Below are 22,855 nucleotides of genomic sequence, written 5' to 3'. Positions count from 1 at the left end.
TCATTACGGCCCTGCCGGACCCGGTAATTGCCCATTCTCGGGCGCCGGAACAGAATGCTCGTGGGTGCCGGTGCATCAGACATGCTGTGCATGCCCGCCAGGTCCGACCTGGTGAGCCGAAAGGCACCCACGAGCACAACTCAGTTTGCCGGTCCGGGAACTACTGTACCAACACGCTTACCGGTACCGTAGTTCCTGGACCGGCAAACTTGTAATGAGGCCCAATGTATCTGGTTTCCACATTAAAATTACAATACAAAAAATATATAAATACACAAAGTTAAACATTTTGCATTAAACCTCGTGTGTTAATGTCAAGCCTATAAAAATGAGGACCCATTAAAGTTTTTCATGAAATCATATTTGGAGCAGATCAATAACAAATTAGGTAAGTCGTCCGTTCGACCAATTTCACAGTCACAAATATTTCTAGCCATGGGGCTGGTACAGCACCAGGTTTATCGCCAGTTGAGAGAACATTTAATTGCATACAGATTAGAAAAGATCTTAGCCTCAGAAAAACGATTGAGCTCAGATGGCCTTCAGAAACAAGGGAATCTTTTATTGATATCCAAATCTTTAATGAGCTGAGCTTATTTGCATTCACCCAGTCTTTTGCATGCAAATCTGCCGATGCAGCAATTTTTATTTTCCTCAACAGATCTGTCAGTGGTTCCTTCTTTAATAACTTTGTGGGGTTAAAAGGATCCCATCTTGCACATAGAGGTGAAATATGAGACCGCCTGTAAGAGCAATTTGTTGAATCCACTAACTGCATTTTTTAATATGGTTTAGGAACCCAACAACCGATTTATTAACCGTGTGTGTAGGCTGGCTAGCTCCAACCAGATTTGATAAATGGGAGTGCAATTTGGGACGCCCAGAATTTATATTACGAAGCGGTTTCGGATCATTTCCAGGTGTCCAGTGCCTGATGCTGCCATATTTCAGCTCCAAAGCGGACAACCAAAGATATTGTAGCTTTAAATACCTCAGTGCATTTCATGAGAGCTTGAGCACCAAATTTATTGTAGAACTTTAAAAGTCCCCTTATCCTTAGATTGAACAAGTTCCTAACTCTCATACCCACAACCCATTCTATGCAAAGGCAATGCATAGGTATGTAAAGTGTTTTACGGGTCTATGCAGACACCATCTATATACCAATTAAATGAACATTTGTTCCTTCCAAATTATGAAACCTTGGTTTTCACAAAACTCAGTTAGATCTTTAACGATTTAAAATAGGCCTTTGCTGCAGAGAGACTCATTTGAAGACCTATCAGAGTTAAGTCCATCAGAACTGCATCATCAGCATACACTAGAGAACGATATTGTATACGGTTAAGAGAGGGTACTTTATGTCGATGACCAGTCGCACAAGATTCAAAGTCCAATAGCAAAAATATGAATGGTAAGAGAGCTAGTACACAGCCCTGTCTGACAACTCTATTTGATTCAAAGGGTGCCGAAGACCTGGACCCTCAAATTACCACAATCAGTTGGATCAATTTAAGTAGATCCTCTGAAAGCTCAAGTTTATCTAATTTGAACCATATGATATTCCTACCCAACAGGTTGAAAGCTTTCTCTAGGTCCATAAAGGCTGCATGTAGGTCACTCTAATGCAGTGAATTTAACTAATTTCCCTATTTCTTTCTAGTAAGGGTGAATGTTTGCCTCATTCACACTGGTATAGGGGTATCTGGTTTCAAAGGCCTCACAAACCTGATGTAGCAATTGAATCTCCCAAAATGCAAATTGAATCATAAAGTAAACACCCTTTCGTGTTTGTGGCACTTGCATTTTTCATGGTATTACACACAACCAGGCCTTGGCAATAAATGACAATTAGCAGGCATCTTTATCACACAGTTTCTTTTGTTTCGTGTTTTCCAAGTTTAGCTGTGAAACTCCAAGAAGATTATGTTTTGGGATTCAAAATACTTTAAGTTTCAGGATCATACAAGAGGGAATTTAGTTGAATTGTGTCTTAATTAGTTACAATTCTTTAATCGCCTAGAGCAGTTGACATTTTGGCAGGCCAAAGAGAGCACCACAATAAAGTAAATATATCTCCTTTAGTTGAAGGGACCCGTATCTATATGGTGCAGCCCCACCATGGCAAGAAATCCTGGCAACACCACTGAGCCAGGGAATCCTCTCCCTTCCGAGAGAAGAAACGCAGCTCTTCCTCCTCTCCCATCAAATCCTTCTTTCTTCGGCTGCAAGCATTCTATTTCCCCTTTATTCCCACCTGAGGTAAGAAACACAAACTCAAAGCAAACTGAGAACCAGAGACTAGGAACCAAAAAGAAATGATGGAACCTAGAGAACCAAAGAAACATGCAAAGAACACAACACCAATCAACATGAGATTATTCCAAACTACATGTAAAGCCAACACAAAAACATGTGGAGAGACAGGAACAAAAACTACTCAGGGGGAAACTGGGAAAGAGTAAACAGCTTTTGAGTGGAGGTATGTTTTTTGGGGAAAGGAGGTGTCACAGAACAGTTTTGTTAGCCTTTTAAAGTTTTTTCCGGGCAATGCAAACGGGCAAGGAGATCAGAGGAAAGGGCACAGCTTTTTATATCAGGGGAAACCAACAAAACACTGAACAAACACTAACATATAAAGAGGTATAAAAAAAACGCTTACTGTAAAACAGAAACTGTCAAAACATCAGCAAACCTTGCAAAGTACACCTAAAAATAAACACAATAGTAGTCAACAGTTTTGAAAATGCCCCTACAATTGTGAGCCTGCCCTGCGTTACTCACATCACTGCCTAACAAAACCCTTAAGGACTGAAGAAGTGAGCTGTGCCTTTTACAGAGCCTCAACCTTCCTTTGGGAGATTAAATGCCCTCTCATTGGCTGAAGGAACTCGACAAATCAAACAGATTCACCAGAATAGGATCCCCAAATCAGCCCGAGATTCTGGAACCCCCGTCGATATTTGACCTGGTTGTTGTACTTGTGAAAACCAACCTGAGATACACTCAAGAGATAGGACAAAAACCATCCTAAAAAGATTTGAGGGTAATTCTAGACCCATTTCATGAAGTTTGTCTAAGCATTACTGTGGCAATAAGCCCAGAGACAGCGGGCCAATACCACCCCAAGTAATGCCCCTGGGGCCCATAGTTACAGGCCCAAGCTCAGCGTTTCAAAATAGATTTTTTTTTTTTAAATCGAATAAAATGGCTGCCGGGAAAGGGAAAATGTAGTCCGTTTTCCCTTTCCATGCCAGCCATCGGGAGCGGACGTGCTGGGAACAGAAGTGTTCCCAGCGCGTTTGCTCCCGAGAAAAGAAGAAAAAAGAAGGTAAGGGGGGTTGGGAGGGTGGGGAGGGGATAGTTTGTAAGGGAGGGGGGTGAAGGAAAAAGAAACGTACCCGAGTCCCCGGCGGGGGACGAAGGCAGCCTCCATCCATGGGGAGGTTTGGAATGGGGATTGCCCCTTTTCAAGCCTCCTCCTTGGCTAAGGGGCCGCCACGCCCCCGCTGGGAACAAAAGGCACATACTGCGTGCAAGCGATTCCCGGCCTGGTAATTCCCTGGCGAGGGCCAATCACAATGCTTGTTGCATTCTGGTTGACCCTCGCCAGGTACTAATTACCTTTAATCGTCAATACCCAGAGTAATACTCTGTCATTAAAGTCCAATCTTTCCACCTCTGTGCCCCCAATTTCTACCTACCGCCCCACTTCATTGGTAGAGCTTAGGTAGTCAACAGAATATTATGGATGGGAGGTTGGCCTTCACGTAGGTACCTGGGAGCAGTTTTTCAAAATGTGGCTAGTACAGTAACAGGGGGCTTGTCATGGGGTCTTTACCCACCAGAGGACAGTGGAAGATACTCTGATCCTGGTCGAGATGACAATCTCTCTGGTAAGATCAGAGACTACCTCTCTGCTGTCCAGGTCAGGATGGACTCAAGCTGTCTCAAAATCAATCCATACAAAAGTAAACTACTGACAGTAAATGAAAAACCTTACACTTGGACACCATTATGCTGGCTTAGTGCATTTGGACATTGCCTGTGTTAGGCAGAATCCCATGCAGTGCCCTTAGGGACCACTACACACGATTAAGACTACAGGTGGCAATACAGGTTTTACCTTTGGTACAAGCCTCTACTACTATGTCAGAGTGGTAGCAGTGGCGGAGCAGCCAGGCTTATCTCAAGAGTATATGAGCAGTAGCAGAGATTACACAGAGGGACCACAATTACTGTGAATCAAGCAAACACTTCTATTAAACTTAAATGAAAACCACACATTAAATACACTACAACTAACCAATTCACTTTGTACAGTAAGTATCAAGGTAAGTACCCTGTATTTGAATGAACCAGTGTTATGGACAAAACACGTCACCGCGAATACGATAGCAATCACTTTTTGACAGTTCGGTCTACTAAATAAACACGTATCCGTGACATGAAATGCTACGGGGGCAAAACACACTTAGCACCGAAGATACCCAGAGGGAGTTGGAGGCAAAAATCACAGGCAATATTTTGGTTAGGCAGGCATAATCAAGAAACACTCAGAGACAGGAGTTCAAAAGTCAAAGGGCCGGAGCCAGAGTCAAAAGACGCCGGGGCCTGTTGCCGAAGATCACACAGTCAGACAGTTCACGATTCAACGTAGCCAAAAAGTACTTCGATATTGTCAATGTTTGGAAGCAAAAGTTATAAGAAGGAGGGAAGACAAGGGCAAGCTTTGGAAATGAAGAAAAGGGGTTCACCTAGTTTCCTCAAGTAGAACACAGTACCTTGTTCCAATGGTGCAGCTGGTGCCCTGGTAGTTGTTCCTGTTGGTTTCCCGCAGACCCACGATTTCTGGAGCTTCGTGGTGAAGGAGGACGTCTGAAGGGGGTCTGCTGCACCACACAGGGATGAAGCCGGCAGCAGTGATGAAGAATAAAAGGTGTGCTCCTTAAAAACAGGAGTGGCTCTTCAGATGGCTATCCGGACCACTACCGCAGTGTGCAGCAATTTCGACCAAGGAAGAGGTTCCTCTGGCTGTGGACGGTGAGCTGGTTGTCCCCACTAAACTCAAGGGAAGAAGACTCCGGACTGAATCTTCTCTAAATCGTTGAAGGGAAGATAGCTCAGGACTGCAGCAGGGCTTCACCGGGATGGGGTAGTTGCAGCAGCTGTCGTTCTCTCCGCTTCTCTTCGGTTCCTTGTAGTTCCAGTGGCAACTCTCTGACTTCTAGCCCAAGAGACCTGCCTTTTATGCGAAAAACCCCATTCACACAGCCTGGCTGTCAATCACCCAGCATACGGGTTGTCCAGCCCGGACAACTACCCTGGCCAATCATGACAAAGTGCGACTTGGGTTTCCTAGGATAACCTGTGCAGGGGGTGACTACACCCCTCCCTCACATTCAGCCCACCTAGACACCCAGGCGCCTTGAGGAGGGCTTCCGAGCAGAAGCCCGCCAAAAGACAGTGAACAAAGGCGAACCTAGTTTGCCACGCAAAGTAAAACTACAAGGAACCGAAGGACTTTAACAAAAATAAATGGCGAATAAATCCAACCGGAGCCAAAAGAAAGACGATTTGGTCAAGCGGGTTTATGTTCGAGGCTAATATAATAGCCAAGAACAGTACCACGTTTATCTAATATAATTGCGGTAGAAAGGTTAGGGTAGATACCACTACCACCAGCCAAGTCTAAATGTTAAAAGAGCGAAACAATGCTCTAGAAGGTACAGATACAAAGGGATATGATTTACTCTTTCCAGTACTCCATGGAAGATGGGGTGTACTGGATCTGTGGTAGATTGATTAAGTAAAGTTAATGGTAACTTTACCCTTTTCTGGGGGACGGTAGTCGCCTCAGAAATGGAGTCGAGGGAAGTCTCAAAGACAACCCTGTGCCACGGCACTGAAGGTGCTGTGTGACGCACAAAAAGAAGGTGGCTACTGAAGTAGTGTACTTCAGAGTCCACAATCACAGAAACAGATAGAAACACATAGCAAAACACAGGTAAGAGTGGGGGAAAAGCTCTCACTCTTACCAAGTGGAGAAAAAAAACTCCAGAAGTCCAGCAAAGCTGCTGGGGGACTCACTAGGTGAGGGAAATGAGCCATAAATGAGAATTCTCCCTAACACCCTGTCTCAAGGTTCAGAGGTCAAGAACCTAGGTATTATTCCAGACAGCAAGTTAACAATGAATACTCAAGTGACAGCAGTAAGAAAGGCTTGTTACTATATGATCGAGAAAAGAAACAAAAAAACATCTTCCCTACTTTCCCAAATCCGGTCCTGATAATGAATTCTCTATTCTCCTCCCATCTGGATTTTAATAATTGTATCGATCTAGGTCTCTCACATTACATGATCTCAAGATTATAGAGAATAAGAATCACACGCAACATGACCCTATCACTCCAGCTCTTCACTCATCACACTGGCTTCCGGTGAAAACCCGGATCATTTCCCAAAGCATGTGCCTGGTTTCCCAAAGTTTCCAATTTCCCACCTCTGATCCGTTCCTCCTGAAGCTGAGCTCACAGACTTCTTCACGATCTTTAAGATCAAGATTGGACAGAAAGCTGATTACCATAGACTGTGAATACAGAAAGGAAAGATCAGACGGGCCTTATTCCAAGTCCAGGCAATCAGAATTTCAGTTCCTTTGTTGATCATTTCGATAGCGCCGAGATACCTTTTTGCCGATTATAAAACCGCTGCATAGCATACCTTAACATAACATGCACCCAGTCTGCCTATGTAGCAATAGACTTTTCATCACTAATTAGAAATGCATACCTTGCACAGCTGAAAGGCAAATGCATGCGTTGTGTATGGTTAACACAATCTCATAAATCTCCAGATCATATTAACAAGCACTTCCTGAAATATGTAGCATAGCCAGCTTGCTGTGCCCTCTCTCGTTCCTCTTATCTCCCCGGTGTCCTCACCAAGGAGCTGTGACATTCCATTAAGCATCTCTTGAACGCCTGCAGAGGAAATTCAATTAACTTTCAATAACACCTCCTTGCCCTAGAAATGTTACAGCTCAAAAGTTCTTTTGATTGACAAGATATAACAGCTTCCTTTTCCCCAGTCAGATGCTTTTAATTATATTTTGAGAACTGCCATGCTCGGCTGATAAACAATTTTTACCGCATTCACAAGCACACTATGCAGTCCCAGCCGTGCCTTTATTACGTGTTCTGTTAGAAAGTTGCCTAGGACGATGGCTAAGTGCATTTTCCCGTGTTCTGGCGCGTGCTAACAAAACATGTTCTGGGTTTCATATGCATCTGGTAACAGGATCGCATTCATAACACTGTAAAGTAATGGCATCGCCCTCTCTGGAACAGGAAATCAGTGTACCATGCAGTCAGTCAACAATTGTACGACGTCCTCTGTTTTTGGAATGGCAATTAGCACACATGCGTTCTTGTTCATTTTCAAAGGACATTCTGTCAAATAGAAATACATGTTTAGTTTCGGGGTTTGCCTGCAAGCCGCATAATTTTCAACAGCGCACACATTACAATTGCATTACAATTGCAAATTGTAAACTTCCGAAGAAACAAAGTACCATAAGGAGGCTGGCTATCAGCCAATTAGGTTTGTTGTTGGATAGCGGCCATTACCAAATAGTACATACCCGCATTGCATAAAGCCTGATGTGCTGATTTGCTACTCCAGCTGTCACCCCCCTGCAGCCCTGCATCCACCCATTGTCTCCTGCCCCTCGAAGCACCCTATGCCACATGCCTTCCTCCCTGCCCCCATTCAACACTTGCCCCCTGGATCCGCACCCAGGCTGCCATTCTGTGAAAGGACAGCTGGGTGGGAGGCACAAAGAAACAGACACAATGTAGTTCTCAGGAAAAACACAGTTTTTTTACAGATCAAAAATGGAAGTTGAATTGTTCAAAGGGCAAGTGTAATCAAATAAAATTATTCTTAAAGGTTCTTGGTTTGTGTTTGTCCTAGCCGAATTCCAAAGCTCCTTGGGCCTCATCACAAGTTGGGCAGAGCAGGAAAATGCGGCACTAACGCTATTAATGCTGCATTTAGGAATTTTACCTTCAGCATTTTGCTGGAGGTAAAAATCACCAGTTTCCACCAATTTTTGGTGCTATTTGCATGGTACCAATGGCACCAAGAGACCCCCATTGGGTCCCTTGGGGATTTATTTATCAGGCGCAAATTGCACTGGACCGAGTGGTGGTAACGCTAATAGCGTTGGGCGGTATCCCTGCAAATTTAGAGCCGGGATACCGCCCAAACCCTGATGAGGCCCTTTGTCTTTTGGTTGCAGGTTTAGCAAGTTTGTTATGGATGCTCCAGGCAGGGATCTTTCTGGGGTCTGCAGGCTGTGACTTGACAAAGGCTCCGGTATCAGCAGGTGGGTAGCGGGACGTTTCACCTTCCCCCTCAGGGATCTACTCTGTGGAGACCAAGCATCAGTCTTTGGGGAATCCCTATTAGACCCGTGTGTAATGCCCTGGTCCCACCTGGATTATCAGTAACTCTGTAGTCTCTATGACTAGTAAGGGGTCTTTCTCTCCTCCCACCTCTTCAGGTGCTGAAGCTCTCTATCCTCCTCTGGCTTTTCTCTTTACTACTCCCGCAGATGGTAATGGTGCTCTCCTTTTCCAGTGACAGGTAACCTTTCCCCTTTGACGTCCTCAACAACTCTCTCTATCCTAATTTCAATAGTTCTCCTACCAATCTCTTTACTATATCACTCTGCCGATTGCACCTCTCTCTCTTCAATATAACGTAAGCCCTCCGGCCTCCATGTCCTGGGCCTCTGCTAGCTGCTAGAGCTCTCCATAAGAGCTTTCTTCCACCTCTACTCCAGGCCAGTTCTTTCTCTCAGAGCTGCACCTCAGTCTCTATGGCTCTTGGAAGCCTCACACAGACTCATTCTCTATCTCTCCCTCTGTCTCTTCCCCTTTTTTAATGCTGGTTGGCCTTGGTCTGTAAATCACCTTTCCCAGTCTTTTGGTTTCCTTCCGTGTCTTACCTTAAAACCACTCCCCAGTGCTGTCTCTCCATCCCGAGGATGGCCTCCCTCCTTCTACCCAAAACAATACTCTCTTCGTCATAACAATTCTCCACCTCCTCTTAAAAGCAATTCTTTCTGATGGTCACAACTCTCCCCTTCTGTTTCTGTACTTAATGCTCTCGCTAATGGTAGCAGCTCTGACCCTCCTCTTACTCCAAACATTTCTCTCTCTGATGATAACACTGTTCCTCCAAACATTCTCTCTCTGATGGTAATAACACCACCCTCCTTTTTCTCCAAACAATTCTCTACTTCAAACCTCCTCCAGTATATGTGTCTCTCTGTACCCCTCTTTCTCTCCAGCTGCTACTCAAACGCCCCACACATTCTGACTGAGCAAGCTGGCTTTTATCATTTGCCATCTCCTTAACTCAGATAGTTCTAAAAGATGAGTGGATACCCCCTGGGTAAGCAGAGAGGACAGGCCAGGGGAAATCCCACACCCAAAAAACATAAAGGTCCAAAACCTTGACGAAGACATGTTTTATTTCACAAAGCTCATATAAAACAGGGACAGCTGTGGACATCAAGACCATTTCAGAGCTCTCCAATAATTCCAGCATTAACAATGGTTTAAAAATGAGGATTACATAACAACTGACGTGTCATCATATTATTGATTACAGAAACCCAAGGTGGGAAGGTATTGGTTAGGGGATTTAACTAGATATAGATTCCATAGGAGTTAGTGCGTTCATTGGCTGCTCAGTCTCTGGTTGTTCCATCTGAAACCACCTACTGAACAGATACAGGTCAAAACATGTCATCATAATACAATATCATTGGCTGTTGCAACATTTATAGATGAGCGTTAAAGGTGGGTAGTGTTTGGTCAGTGGTGTCTTTCTCAGCCTTGGCAATTTGGAAGGTTACCAGCACATGAGCAACATTAGGAGTTGGTGTGATGGGCACCAAGGTGCTACTTTTGCCAATAAGGCTACAATTTCTGATTATTTAGACCACAAGCCAGAACAGGGCATAGTTGTGTATCTTTTGTCCTGAAAAGTCGACAGGAACGAAGGCCTCAGCCTGTCTGCCCATGAATCGGATGAATAGACATTATTCTTAAACTGTAGGTCACGTGTGTGGAGACCACATATTAGATTATTCTGCTCAGCATTTACTAGGATTTTAGTCTTTATTAATGTGGGTGTCCTTACCTCTCTTGGCCTCTAGAGGCTTGTTTTGAGCTACTTGCTTTTCAATATTAAGCCTTTGTTAATGGGAATGGGACGTTCCAGCATTATTTGTTTTTTTGCTTAATCTAAAAGAAATGTGTCTCACGTCTGGTGACAGTTATCGTCTGTTCTCTTGGAACCTGATCCGCACCTTCCTTGTCCACTGTAGCCTTGGCAAGAGCTGTGAGACTATTGTCTGGGCTGCCCAGGTCTGAATGTTCTGCTAACTCAGCAAGCCAGGTCCCTCTGTAGCTTCTTGGTTTCCTGATATCTCCCCTTCACTCGAACGAGGCTAAACTGTCCATCTTGTTTACATTGGCCACTCATTCTTGTTACGTTTCTTCATTAAGTAAATTTTACGTGTGTTCTCATGCATCTTGCATTGCAGCGTATATGTGTGCTCTAGCCTATTTGATGCAAGCATATTCTTCATGTCTAAGTACAATTTGACCTATTGTCTGTGTATCTTCGTGGTGGATACGTATGCGCTTTTTGTCTAATGCACCTACGTGTGTCTGCGTTCAGCAGTGACATCCTTTGCTTTCATCATCTTGGTTACTGCATGTTTATATTATATTTGTGTTCAGTGGACTCCCGCAGGTAACACTGGTCTTGCGCAGTCAGCGGTGGGCCAGAAAGCAGAGAGGAAGTGGTGGGCCAGAAAGCAGGAATGAACGGCAGATTGGGAGAACGGATGTGGAAGAGCAATAGATTTGGAGAAAGGATGCGAGATACAGGAGGAGTGAGAACAAATGAAGGACTGTAGACTACAGGGTGTACGGGAGAGCGTAAGGTGTGAGTTAGGAGCACCGTTGGGAATGTGGCAGGGGCTGGGGAGGGCAAGTTGTGACTTGGCTGTGTGACAGAGCAAGTAAGTATGCGCATGCTTGGCAGAGAGAGAGGCTTGGTAGTGGAAGTTCCAATGGAGAATAGTTGAGTTTGAGGGGTGGTCAGTGAGTGAGTAGAGTGTGGGCAATTGGGGCGATTGGAGAACATAGAAGGGCAATCCATGCACCATTAAAATTGATAACAATCAATAAAATTAATAATATAAAATAGGTGTGCACATTAATACAAAACAGTACAGAAAATCAAACACTGTTCTGTCTAGCCAGAGACATCCAGGACTTTTTCTATTAAATTTAGTAGCAGATAACACATACAAAAGGTGCAATTAATGACAACATGGCGTTCTGGCAGCCTCAGACACACTGCCTCTTTCTAGCAACCTGGCTATATTACACCCAGGCTCTCTATCATGCTACAGTCACTAAAGTATATGTGGCAGAAATGCTGCAATAAATAAAATGTGCTTCAAAATGTGCTTTTTCAGGCCCCAATATCCTGTAGAGTCTGTTTAAAGAGAGACGCATTAATTCCTCTGTTATGTGTTTGGGTCTGTCTAGCAGCTTTGAATAGCTCTCTTGAAGCCCCAATTAGATGAGTAGAGGTCTCTTCAAGGAGTTTGTGGATAAGACCCCTACATTGGATGGCTTTGGTGTGTATGCGAGTGCTCTTGTGACTGTGCCCTGCCTTAGTGCAGGGACTGAATGGGAATGGTGTAGGGATCTCTGTAAATCTCCTCCGGTTCCTGCATCGACTAGCTTATGGAGGCCACCGGCCTCTTGGACCAAGCCATTGTGGGTCTCCAATGTTAGGATGTGGGCATTATCACACTTCCCTCACCCATGCTGGAAGATGGGTTAACCTCAGAGTTAGTTGGAGTTTTTACGTTTGTTGGAAAACATGGGATGCAAGCTCTTTGCGGCTAGTTCCATTTGATAAAACCATGGCTCTTAAAGTATTAGATATTTTGCAAAGGTGCCACAGTCATAGTACCTTGTTTTATGTGCTGTACTCAATGGTAAAAGCCACAACCCCCATTGAAAACCCTTGCTGCCCTCAGGCCTATCAATATGAGTGGCAGGCAATTGCTACCGGGTAAAGCCAGCCTAACATGCTATCATGGCTTTCAAATAGGCTTTATTTATTTTCTGAACTTATAAAGCGCAACGGCTGCCCAAAGGCATCTTAGCGCAAAGCTAACATTTGAAGATGGCTGCAGGGAAAGACTAAAACAGGTAGTTCTTCAGAGCTCTCAAATTATATAAAGTCATTCATCCCACGAAGGGGGAGAGGGAGCAAATTCCACAATACTGGAGCAGCCACAGACAAAGAACGACCGAGTAAGCTTGAAACGAGACACCTTGACCACAAAGGCCTCAGTGGAGCGCAGAGAGCAGCGAGGCACATAGCACCTAAAATAACACTGGAGATATAGAGACCCAGTCCCACGAAGGGCATGGAAAACCAGGCAGAGTGCCTTAAACTGCACCCTCTTTCCTACCGGTAACCAATGGAGGTTACGAAGAACAGGGGAATGTGAGCACTATAATGAGTAGCGATCACTATGCAGTCGTCGAATCAAATAGGGAGGCTGCGCGAAAAGGAGCGCATAACAATAGCCCAGGGAAGACACTACCTGGGAGGAGACCACCAGAGCATGTAAAGGCATTCGCAAAAACGGAAGTAACTTCCGCAGCATCTTCGATTTAAGGTGCCCCGCTTGAAAGATAGCTCTAATTTGGGCGGCCATAGAGAGGAGGAGCTTTTCACCCCAAGATCTTTCACCAGTAAAACTCGAGAGAGAAACCTACCCAGCACAAAATGCCAAAACCCAGGAGACCAAAGAGAAGTGGCCTCAGAGGACCCTACCACCAAAACCTTTGTCTTTTACCTGTTCAATTTCAGCCAATTGGAACACATCAGCCAGCATTAAATTGATCTGGGATAGTTAAATCTGGATGTGACATCTCTGTTGTGACATTAACACAGACATGATATTTCCAGGCTAGCATTTCTTAGAACCATATCATTTTAAGCAGGGTGTCGATCTCCAGACCAGGGCAGCTCTTTCCTCTCTGCATCAAAAATCGAATACTTTCGACTGTGCGCATGATTTTGCTAGACCCGTTGCAGAACCACTTCAATTCACAATTTCTTTCTCATTACAAGTCTCTAACTTTCACTTCTGCCCCTTTTCAGTTGGAGACATTACAGAGACCTTTGATTGAGCATGCATGCGTTGCCGGACCACTCCTTTCACAGTTCAAGCATTCATCAGCAGTTTAGCTTTACTTGTGTCTTTCATCACACATGTTTTAACAATGTTCGTTCCAGCACTCATTTTACAATGTTGCTGCTTGCACCTTGGCTTCAACACAGACTGGTCTTGTATCAGTCTTCCCAACTCACTGGCTGTGTTGATTTCTCTGAAGCTGCCTTGTTTTTTGGGCCAAGGAGGGTACCACAGCGGCTGCTGCTTCTCCCTGACTCGGTTAGTCATGTATGAGGATCGCGGGTGTCTCCAACACACAATACAGGATTCTGCTGACTGGTTTCTTGGCCTTTAGCTGTCTAATCTCGAGGGCTTTTGAAAGTAATGGTTTCTTGTCGGAAAGGTAAAGGGAAGTTCCCTCTTTGCTAACCCCTCTTGGTTTGCCATCTTTCTTCACTTGTTCAGCTGCCGCCTGGAAACTGCTGTCCTTCGTGTGCTTTGCCTCGCTCGTAAAATGTCCTCTATGAGGTAAATCATTAAGAGTCATGAGATAAATGTGCCTCTATTTAGGTAATCATTTTATCTCATGACTATTAATGAGGGAAATCCTGAAATCCCATCATGTGTGCAGCCCAGAGTTAAAGTAATACATGTTTAATAGCACTGCATTATTTAAATGACAATTTCAAGAAGAAAGACAATGTAATGATTCGTTTTCACACATTCAAAATTCTAGAACTGCATATTAGCTCCCTGTGGATAAATTGCATTGATTGCAGGGGAAGGGCTATTTGGAAGAGATGGTATTTGCATTAAAGATATTTTATAGAGCTGATGTTGGGCATCTTGCAGTGATGTGTGCACTCGGTGGGCACAGTAAAGGTGGTACATGTGCTCCAATTACCATCAGGCATGGGTCAGAACATCACTCCTGCTTGGGAAAAACTAGCTGCGCCTATTCATTTAGAATGAAGTTAGTGAACTCTTGGGCATTGATACTGTGGATCAAATGGGAGGATCGACAGTGTTTCAGGGCCAATATCATGATCACTACACGCCATTGTGTTATACACGTTTTCATATACCGGAAGGTTTGTTGAAAAGTGCCAAATACTTTACTCTTTGTGTTTTGGACTCCCCTAAAAAAGTCATAATTTGGATTCAATGATTCTGATGTTCGTTGGCATTATGCTATAGAGTTGGGTTCTTTATCTGTGGCTTCGCTATGGGATAATACTCTCTTGGAATGAAGTGCATAATAATTAAGCAATATGACCCGAGCGGCGGGGGCATTACCGACTCAGGTAATGCCCCGGGGCCCATAGTTATAGCCCTGAGCGAAGCGAGGGCCTTCAGGAAGGCCCCGGGGCATTACCTGAGTCGGTAAAGCCCCCGCCACGAAGGTCATATTGCTATTAGTACCCCGGACCGCATTATGTGCGTGACCGGGGCACTAAAAGCATTTTTTTTCTGTCCCGAAATGCTGCTGCGTTTCGAGACAGAAAACAAACACAAAAAAAACGACCAAGAAAATGGCCGCCATGCAAAGGGAAAACGGAGTCCATTTTCCCTTTCCATGGTGGCCATCGGGAGCGGACACGGTGGGAACACAAATGTTCCCAGTGTGTCTGCTCCCGAAAAAGAAAAAGAAGCAGAAGGTAAGTGGGATTGGGATGGAGGGGAAGAAAAAAAAACTAAAATAAAAATACATACCTGCCCCGGCAGGGGACGATGGAAGCTTCCAGCTGTGTGGAGGCACGGAGCGGGGATGGCCCCGCTCCGAATCTCCACACTGCTGGACGCTGCTATCACCCCCCAACGGGAACGCAGGAGCAAGCAGGTAAGTGTGGTGGGGAGGGCAGGGAGGAGGGAGGGAAGGGAAGAAAAAAAAAGAAGCTTACCTGAGTCCCCCGCGGGGGACAAAGGCAGCCTCTCAGCCGTGTGGAGGCTCGGAGCGGGGATGGCCTAGCTTCGAGCCTCCTCATTGGCTGAGGGGCTGCCACGCCCCCCGCCGAGGACAAGGCAGCTGGAATCCCGGCCGAGAATCAAAGGATTCTCGGCCGGGTAAGGACCCGGCGAGAGCCAATCAGAATGCGTGTTGCATTCTCCTTGGCGCTCGCCGGGTACTAATATATAGTAAGCATTGTCCAGTTGGATAGCTCATAAGCGAAGCACTGGTTTCTGACATGAGGGGAGCCCACTCATCGCAAGTTTGTATCTTGTGACAGCGCCGACATAGTATTTTATTCTTCCAAGGTCAATGCATGTATTTATTAATATATTATTTCATTATGTTTTAATGATAACACCATCTGTTCCAGCGCCTAGCAGCAGGAGGAATACATCAGGAAGCGCTAATTAAGAACGCATATTATTATTATTATAGATCCAGTTAGTTGTCTATTTGGTTGCAGTTGGCGTTAGCACTTGCCAGATTCTGTTTACTTAGCCACAGAAACTGAGCATTTGGAGGTACAAGTCGCCCAGCAAACCACAACACATGCATGACAGGGGGCCCTCTGAGATGGCTGCCTACCAGAATAGTATCTCTGTGCAGCGCCATAGATAGGTGATTTTTGAACTTCTCTGGGGAGGGAGCAACAAGTCTATCATTTCTTATTTTTCTAAATGTGTTGTTTTTGTTAGAGGCTAAACATGTCCCCAATGCCTACTTCAGAGTTCACTTTCCCATGGGTGGGTTTAGATCACTGCGGCACCAGGATTAATTCAGAGCCACTGCGTTGGGCTAGTTGGGCCAGAACATTTGCTTAACCCAAATGCGCAGGACATCTCCTTCTGCCCTACCAGTCCTGATTGCTTTTGTAATGTCTCACACTCCTATGTGTTCTGGCCTCCTGTGCTGCCTTTCCACCTTTAATAGTATGCACACTGCTTTTAAGATCAATATAAAGGTAATAGTAGAACCACGTGATTTCTTTCTCTTGCGTCATTGTTCCATCTGTGCGTTGTCTACTTTCTGGTGGATTGTTCTGATGTGCTCTTCATGCTAAATCTCTTTCTTACACAAATCAATATGTCCACTTTCATTACACCCTTAATAAAAACTATTCAAAATACAGCGAGAAATGTGTCTTATCTATGGTCATAGCGTGTAGGTAACAACGACTGTGTAAACTTAAAGTTACTTTAAAGATTTCTGTGAAAGCTGTCAGCCATTGTCTCCTAATTCTCTTGAGCAGGAACAGCATTTGCCAGTAATTCAAGAGCCAACGGGGAAAGGGGTGTACCAAAATATGCACATTCGTAAGCAAGAGATTGCAATTTTGATCACTGCAGGTGAAAAAGAAGAGGAATCGCAGGCTTGGGTGTTTCCACATCCCTGTGTAACTCTGGGGGGGACTTCCTGAACAGCAGACAGATGCTACTTTGATATTATGAAACAGTTAGGATGGTGGGGTTGTAACGGGGTCAGGCCAGAAGTTTTGATTGAAGGCCTTTGAAATCGATGGTGAGAGATACACATGCTATTTTGAGAATAAGCTCTACTCTGGAATTAATCTGTGTTGTTCTTTCAGCATTATCCGTTCGTTCTTTTTCATAGATGTCTTATGTGCAAGGGAAACATAAATGAAAAGGAGCAAAACACAGAAGTTACAAACCTAGTTCACTTGTGTTTAATTATCTTGTAAAGTGGTACGGAAACTCCATTGGAATTGGCCCATATCCGTGAGTTTGTACCCACAATATTATATGATAGCCATGTGTGGGCCACTAACTTTGAAGTGGATTTTCATACAACTGAGGACATTCTCTGTACAAAACCATAGCAGAACATCTGATGATCTCTAGCCTCCAGTGTATCGGACCATCAACATCACTCTCTTCATACATTTCTATCAAAACAAACACTGTTTTATGGCATGGAGATTTCTCTGACAGTAAGTCATTTGACTAACATGTCAGATTGGGATACCATGTGGCAAAATATTTGTTGACCTTGTTTGTAATTAACATGCTACAATGGGCCTCATTCCGAGTACGGCGCTAACCAATGGCGCTATTAACGCCTTGGTTGACGCCGTACCCGGACCGGCAGCGCCTTGGTGGATGGCGGAATTATCGCCCCATTCCAAGGTTGGCGGGGCGGTAATTCCCCATTCACCAAGGCTCTTCCCCATTCCCAAATGAGCCCCCATAGGGCTCAATGGGAATGGGGAAGATGCAAATAACGGTGACCGTTCATTGCGGTCACCGTTATTGGCTTGGAGGCCCCTTTGCGCCCTCGACTTTAACACCTGCTCAAAGCAGGCGTTAAGGGCGAGGGTGCAAAGGGAACTCGGAGTATGGCGGTAAGGGATTACCGCCACCGGTCTCGTTAACGGTGGCCGCTATCCCTTACCGCCATACTCGGAATGAGGCCCAATGTAACTCTCCCAAGATGAGGGACATGACCACAAGGTCAGTTTGCACGCTGAAGATATGCCGTTCAATAAGGGTGTAGTGATGCAGTCTGATAGGTGGATGAGTGGAAAATCAAACAATATAGGCCCTGAACTAGATAAGCGCAAGTGTAACCAGTGCTCCAGATAGGATTTTGAAGTGGGAGTATTTTACTCCCTATTTTTTAAAGTTGCGAGTAAAATGATTTTTTAGGGAGTCAAAATTTAAGTCCAATTCCCAATGGCAGTATTTTATAAGCGGGTAAAAATATGTTTTAAATGGGAAATGTAAATGTTTTTGTAATAATGATTTCTTTGCACCTAGTTATGCATACACATTATCAAGATACGTTTACTTCTTCCGATCACGCTGTAATCGCACTTTCTTCCTGTGGTACTACGTGCACTGCTGGTCCAAACATATCCATGGAGCTGTCTGAGGGAAAGCAAGGGCACAAGATCATATGTGTCTGTTTCCCATTTTTTTGTTGGAAGTATTTTTACCCTCTATTTTTCTTTTTGGGGAGTATTTGCCTATTTTTAGGGAGTAAAAGTGGCCGATACACTCAGCCCTACATATAAGGGGTGTAACAGACTACAATTTCCTTTCTACCGGACAGGGGTAGAGAAGTTTCATTCTAGGACTGTGGCAGATCCCAATCGTTACCAAAGTGGAGAGAGCTTGGGAAATAACTGTGCGCTGCAGGCCAGTGTGTCTGCTCTTTAAATAGGGTTGAATGTCTCCATATTGCAGTCATATTTGGAATTTTTCAGTCCATGAATGTAAATACCATCGAAGGAGACATGTCTAAAGTGCATGATGGATATTACATTGAGATAGCTTTAAATGATGTGAGTAGCTTTATATTGACTCATTTAAATCTGTGTAAACACAGAACGAGCCAGGGTATTAACACACAGTAGACTGTATGCACATGTTATCAAATACGTTCATTTTTTTATAAATATATGCCCAAAAATAAAATTGAACCGAAAAGTGTTATTAAAGTAACAGAAGCCTATGTAGATTTAGATTTGGTTAACAGTAAGAAATATATATTTTCTAAAGGTGGACAAAGTAGATTGTTAACTAATAATTGGAAAAAAGTTGTAATTCAAATGTTAAGGTTACAAAAGGTAACATAAAGGCCAAGGTGTCATGCATCCCTATTTCAATACCTATTAGGGATCATGATGAACATCACACCACATATGATTTCGGAACTGGCAACAGTAATTACTGTGGTAGTACTATCAGAAATATTCTATGAAGAATTAACCCAGTGGCCTAAAAAATACAATAAGAATGGCTATGCTTAGCACTGGCTCTCAAACTAAATAAAATCCACTTTGAGAACTGGCCAGAACAAAGTAGACCACTTAATTCAAAGATAGTTCCTTTCATTATAAGAAGTTTGCTTGGTTTAATGAAGGATGAAATTGATGATTAACGTGCTTGGAATTATTCACGCCGCAAACGTATTATACCTGATGCCAGAAATTATATTATTATTTAGAACAAAGGCACTAAGATATGTCTGCACAGCACCAAACCTTGAGCTTTGTTTTCAAGATGTTTCAACTCTACTCTACTTAAAACCCATAATTTTCAATGAGTTCTATTTATATCATGGTAAGACTTTTTTCTTGTTTTTGCAGCATAGGGTATTGCATCTTGTTTGTGCATGGCCTGAGCAAGCTTTGCACATCTCTTGGCAAATGGGGAACCACCACGTTGACTGTGTTTACGCTGCTTCTGCTTCTCCTGTTCTCCTGGAAAACTATAAAACAGAATGAAATCTGGCTGACGAGAGAGTCTCTGTTCAGGTAAGACAAACAAAAGCAATTTATTTTCTAAATTAGTTAGCACATTTCTACGTTAAAGGACAAGATGTCGATTGACAGTTAAAACAATTGAACACATGAAAGTCTGTCTACTGCTTTTTAAACTCTGTTGTAATTGGCGATCCCCAATCAGAACAACTTCCTCCTAAGATCGCTTTATGATGCCTGACTACAAAGTAGCATGGTCATTCATGGCAGTTTTATTATATACTTGCACAATATGGGGTTGCTATTGTTAAGCTGGCTATGACCGGGTTTGCCTAAGAACGCCCTATACACATGTTGCATGTTAACGGTAACAGTTCTGTGTCTGAGCGTTTGGCTTGTTGTAGCTAAGCGGGGACCTGCAACCTCTGGACCTCGAGATGTTCCAGAGGTTGCTCCCTGCAGCCATTTTCCCCTTGCCTTCTGGACTGCAATCTCGAAGGATCTGGTAGGAAAACAACTTGGGATGGGACTGGTTGATGCTCAGTGAGTAATTGTCCATTGATTGTAATCCGTTTTTGGCCTGTTTCATGTACTCTAGTGGAGGGGTTTGAGTGTATTTTCCATTGTTTTTTGTCCAATTTGTACTATTGTGATGAGTTTCTCTTGTGTTTTTGTAGCTTCTGATCCTGTTTTTCTGTGCTGGCATGCATGTAGAGTGTGAAGTTCCTGGGGTGTAGGCCTTTGTTTGTGTCTGGCTTTCTTCCAGTCCTGCCCTCCCCCTCCCAGCCCGCCCACCTCCCCCGATTGTTACATCCACCTAGTCATAACTAACCTTCCCAGGGCAGCCCTCAGCCCATGCAGCCCCCGTGGCTAAGGGCCCCAAGGCAAAAGGTGGCTCCCACAGAGGCAGCTCCAGATTGTGTCTGCAGGTATCAGCAGGGAAGGCCAGTGACCAGCTGTCAATAGCAGCAACCATCAAGTGGGTGGGGAGTAGAGCAATCACTCTACTCCAAAAGCCCTGCCACTCTACCTGCCCTCAGACCATAGCAGACCAGGACATTAACACTAACCTGTTTAACACCGAGAGACAATTGTGAACATTAACCTGCATCACATCTAGATAGGATTGTGAAGGTTAGCAAGTGCCACACTTGCAACTGTGAATGTTAGCAAGTGCCACGCTTAGAACTGTGAATATTACCACATGCCACACTTAAAATTGTTAACATTATCCTGCGTCACATCTAGATAGGATTGTGAAGGTTAGCAAGTGCCACACTTAGAACTGTGGAAGTTAGCAAGTGCCACACTTAGATAGAATTGTGAACATTAGCCTTTGTTGCATCTAGATAGGATTGTGAAGGTTAGCAAGTGCCACACTTAGATTTGTGAACATTAGCCCACGTCACATATAGATAGGATTGTGAAGGTTAGCAGCAATACCTAGTCCGATAGCACAGCGAGTAGAGTGCTTGCTTTGATCATTGTGCCAAGCCTGCTGACACAGGTTCGAATCTGGGCAGGGCCCAACTCAGCCTTTCATCCTTTTGAGGTGGATAATTGAGCACCACACACCATGGGTAATAATAAGCAGCGCTCAGATACCTGAGGGTTTGTAGCGCTATATAAAATGCTAAATTATTATTATTAATTATTATAAGCAAGTGCCACACTCAGAAGTGTGAATATTAGGACATAACACACTTAGAAAGAATAGTGAACATTAGCCTGCGTCGCATCAAGATAGGATTGTAAATGTTCGCAAGTGCCACATCTAGATAGAATAGCGAATATTAGCCGTTGCCACATCTAAACTGCATTGGGAATATTACCAATGCCACATTTAGATAGAATTGTGAATGCTAGCTTGCTTCGCATCTAGACAGGATTTTGAAGGTGGCCCAGTGCCACATTTGGATATAATTGTGAATATTGGTATGCGTCATATATAGACAGGATTATGAACATTAGCCAGTGCCGGATCTAGATAGAAATGCAGAGATATTCATGCGCCACATCTAGAAAGAACGTGGAAATTTAGCATATAACTTCTAGATAGCGAGGCCAATAACCAACCCACTAACAATTTCACCCCTCAGCATACACCTCTAAACTCTAACCAAACACAACCACAACCCTAAAGCACAACAAACCGCGTAAACTTCTCTACACTGCAACAACAAAACAAACCACACATAGCTTCACACAACGGCTACCAACCGGAAAGCACCCCGAAGCTCATCAAACGGTGTTAACCGAACTGAAGCTGCCAACAGCACATCACCGCTCTCTTGCACTTATCCCGCTTGTTCCCACTAACTCACTCCCCACCCCCTTTCCTTTTCAGATCCGCCAGAGCATCAGAGAACCACTCCGGTAGTGATAGTGCACGGTATAAATAACCATTAACAGTACAACCCCTAGCAGTCCTAGCCAGCATGGTCAATAGTGACGGTCCATGGGAATTGTAGTCCAAAACATCTTGACACCTGCAGGTTTCAGACTCCTGTAAGTTGAAGCCTGAAGTGATAACTTCCCATGCAAAATATTGCTGACACGGACACACTATTAGTAATTTGACCATGCAAGATTTGTGTAGCTTATTTGAATCCACAGATACTGGGATTATACTACCCCCTAACTTTGTTTCCTTGTCACATCTTGCATGTAAATTAGGTCTTTCCAGGGTTGAAAATAGACCCTCGTTCGAGTTTTCAGTTTGGCATTCCTTTTTAAATCCCACCCTCTTAGCAGTGTTAAATGAGGAGTGAATTTGCATAATCATCCTGTTTTTGGTCTATCTGAAAGAAGATCTTTTTCTGGGACATACGTATAATTATGAGAGACGTACTTGTGTTTCAGTATGGAAGGAGGCAGTTTTCTAAACTAATGTGATTAACAGGCCATGCCCCATTAAAAGGTCAACCCTTTTCTGTGGATTTTGATGTTTTGTTTGTGATCGCAAGGGAACACTGGCCCACAAAGGAGTAGTGCATTTCAGTGATGCCTTTACATCTGCAAATTGATTTTTTTTAATTTATTGTCTTTTGGTTTTAAACCTTTCACAAAAATTGCATCTTTGAAATAACATATTACATAAGCAAATTTCAGACATATATAAACCTAAGTGGTCAACAAAGTATACGATAATTTGAACATGCCATCTCTATTTGCAAAGACATTGTCTATAAAATGTATAGCCGCTATAGATTCCTGCGCCCATTTCTCGTGTGATTGTGGCAGCAAGTACCCGCTCCAGTATAGGGCTGCATTTTCGTCCTTTGGTTTCTCTGGCTTGGATTCACTGTGAACTATTGGTTTTCCCTGGTGTACACGGGTTGGTGCCAGCCTTTCACCCCCCCTCCTCACACCTCCTCCCACTGCCTGCCT

General features: G+C 44.0%; 1 protein-coding gene across 1 annotated transcript in view; it reads left to right on the top strand.

Moving 5' to 3' along the window:
• TMTC1 (transmembrane O-mannosyltransferase targeting cadherins 1) overlaps positions 1-22,855 on the top strand; it is a 1,779,343-nt gene that overhangs the window by 1,090,376 nt on the left and 666,112 nt on the right. The window contains exon 10 of the mRNA XM_069628531.1: positions 19,352-19,519. Coding sequence (XP_069484632.1) covers positions 19,352-19,519 — 168 coding nt within the window. The remainder of the gene's footprint in view (positions 1-19,351; positions 19,520-22,855) is intronic.

Source organism: Ambystoma mexicanum, chromosome 12 (assembly GCF_040938575.1).
Source record: "Ambystoma mexicanum isolate Mex_15411 chromosome 12, UKY_AmexF1_1, whole genome shotgun sequence".
NCBI classification, from domain to species: Eukaryota; Metazoa; Chordata; class Amphibia; order Caudata; family Ambystomatidae; genus Ambystoma; species Ambystoma mexicanum.
Note: the sequence above shows the minus strand (reverse complement) of the source record. Positions and strands in the feature narration are given on the sequence as shown.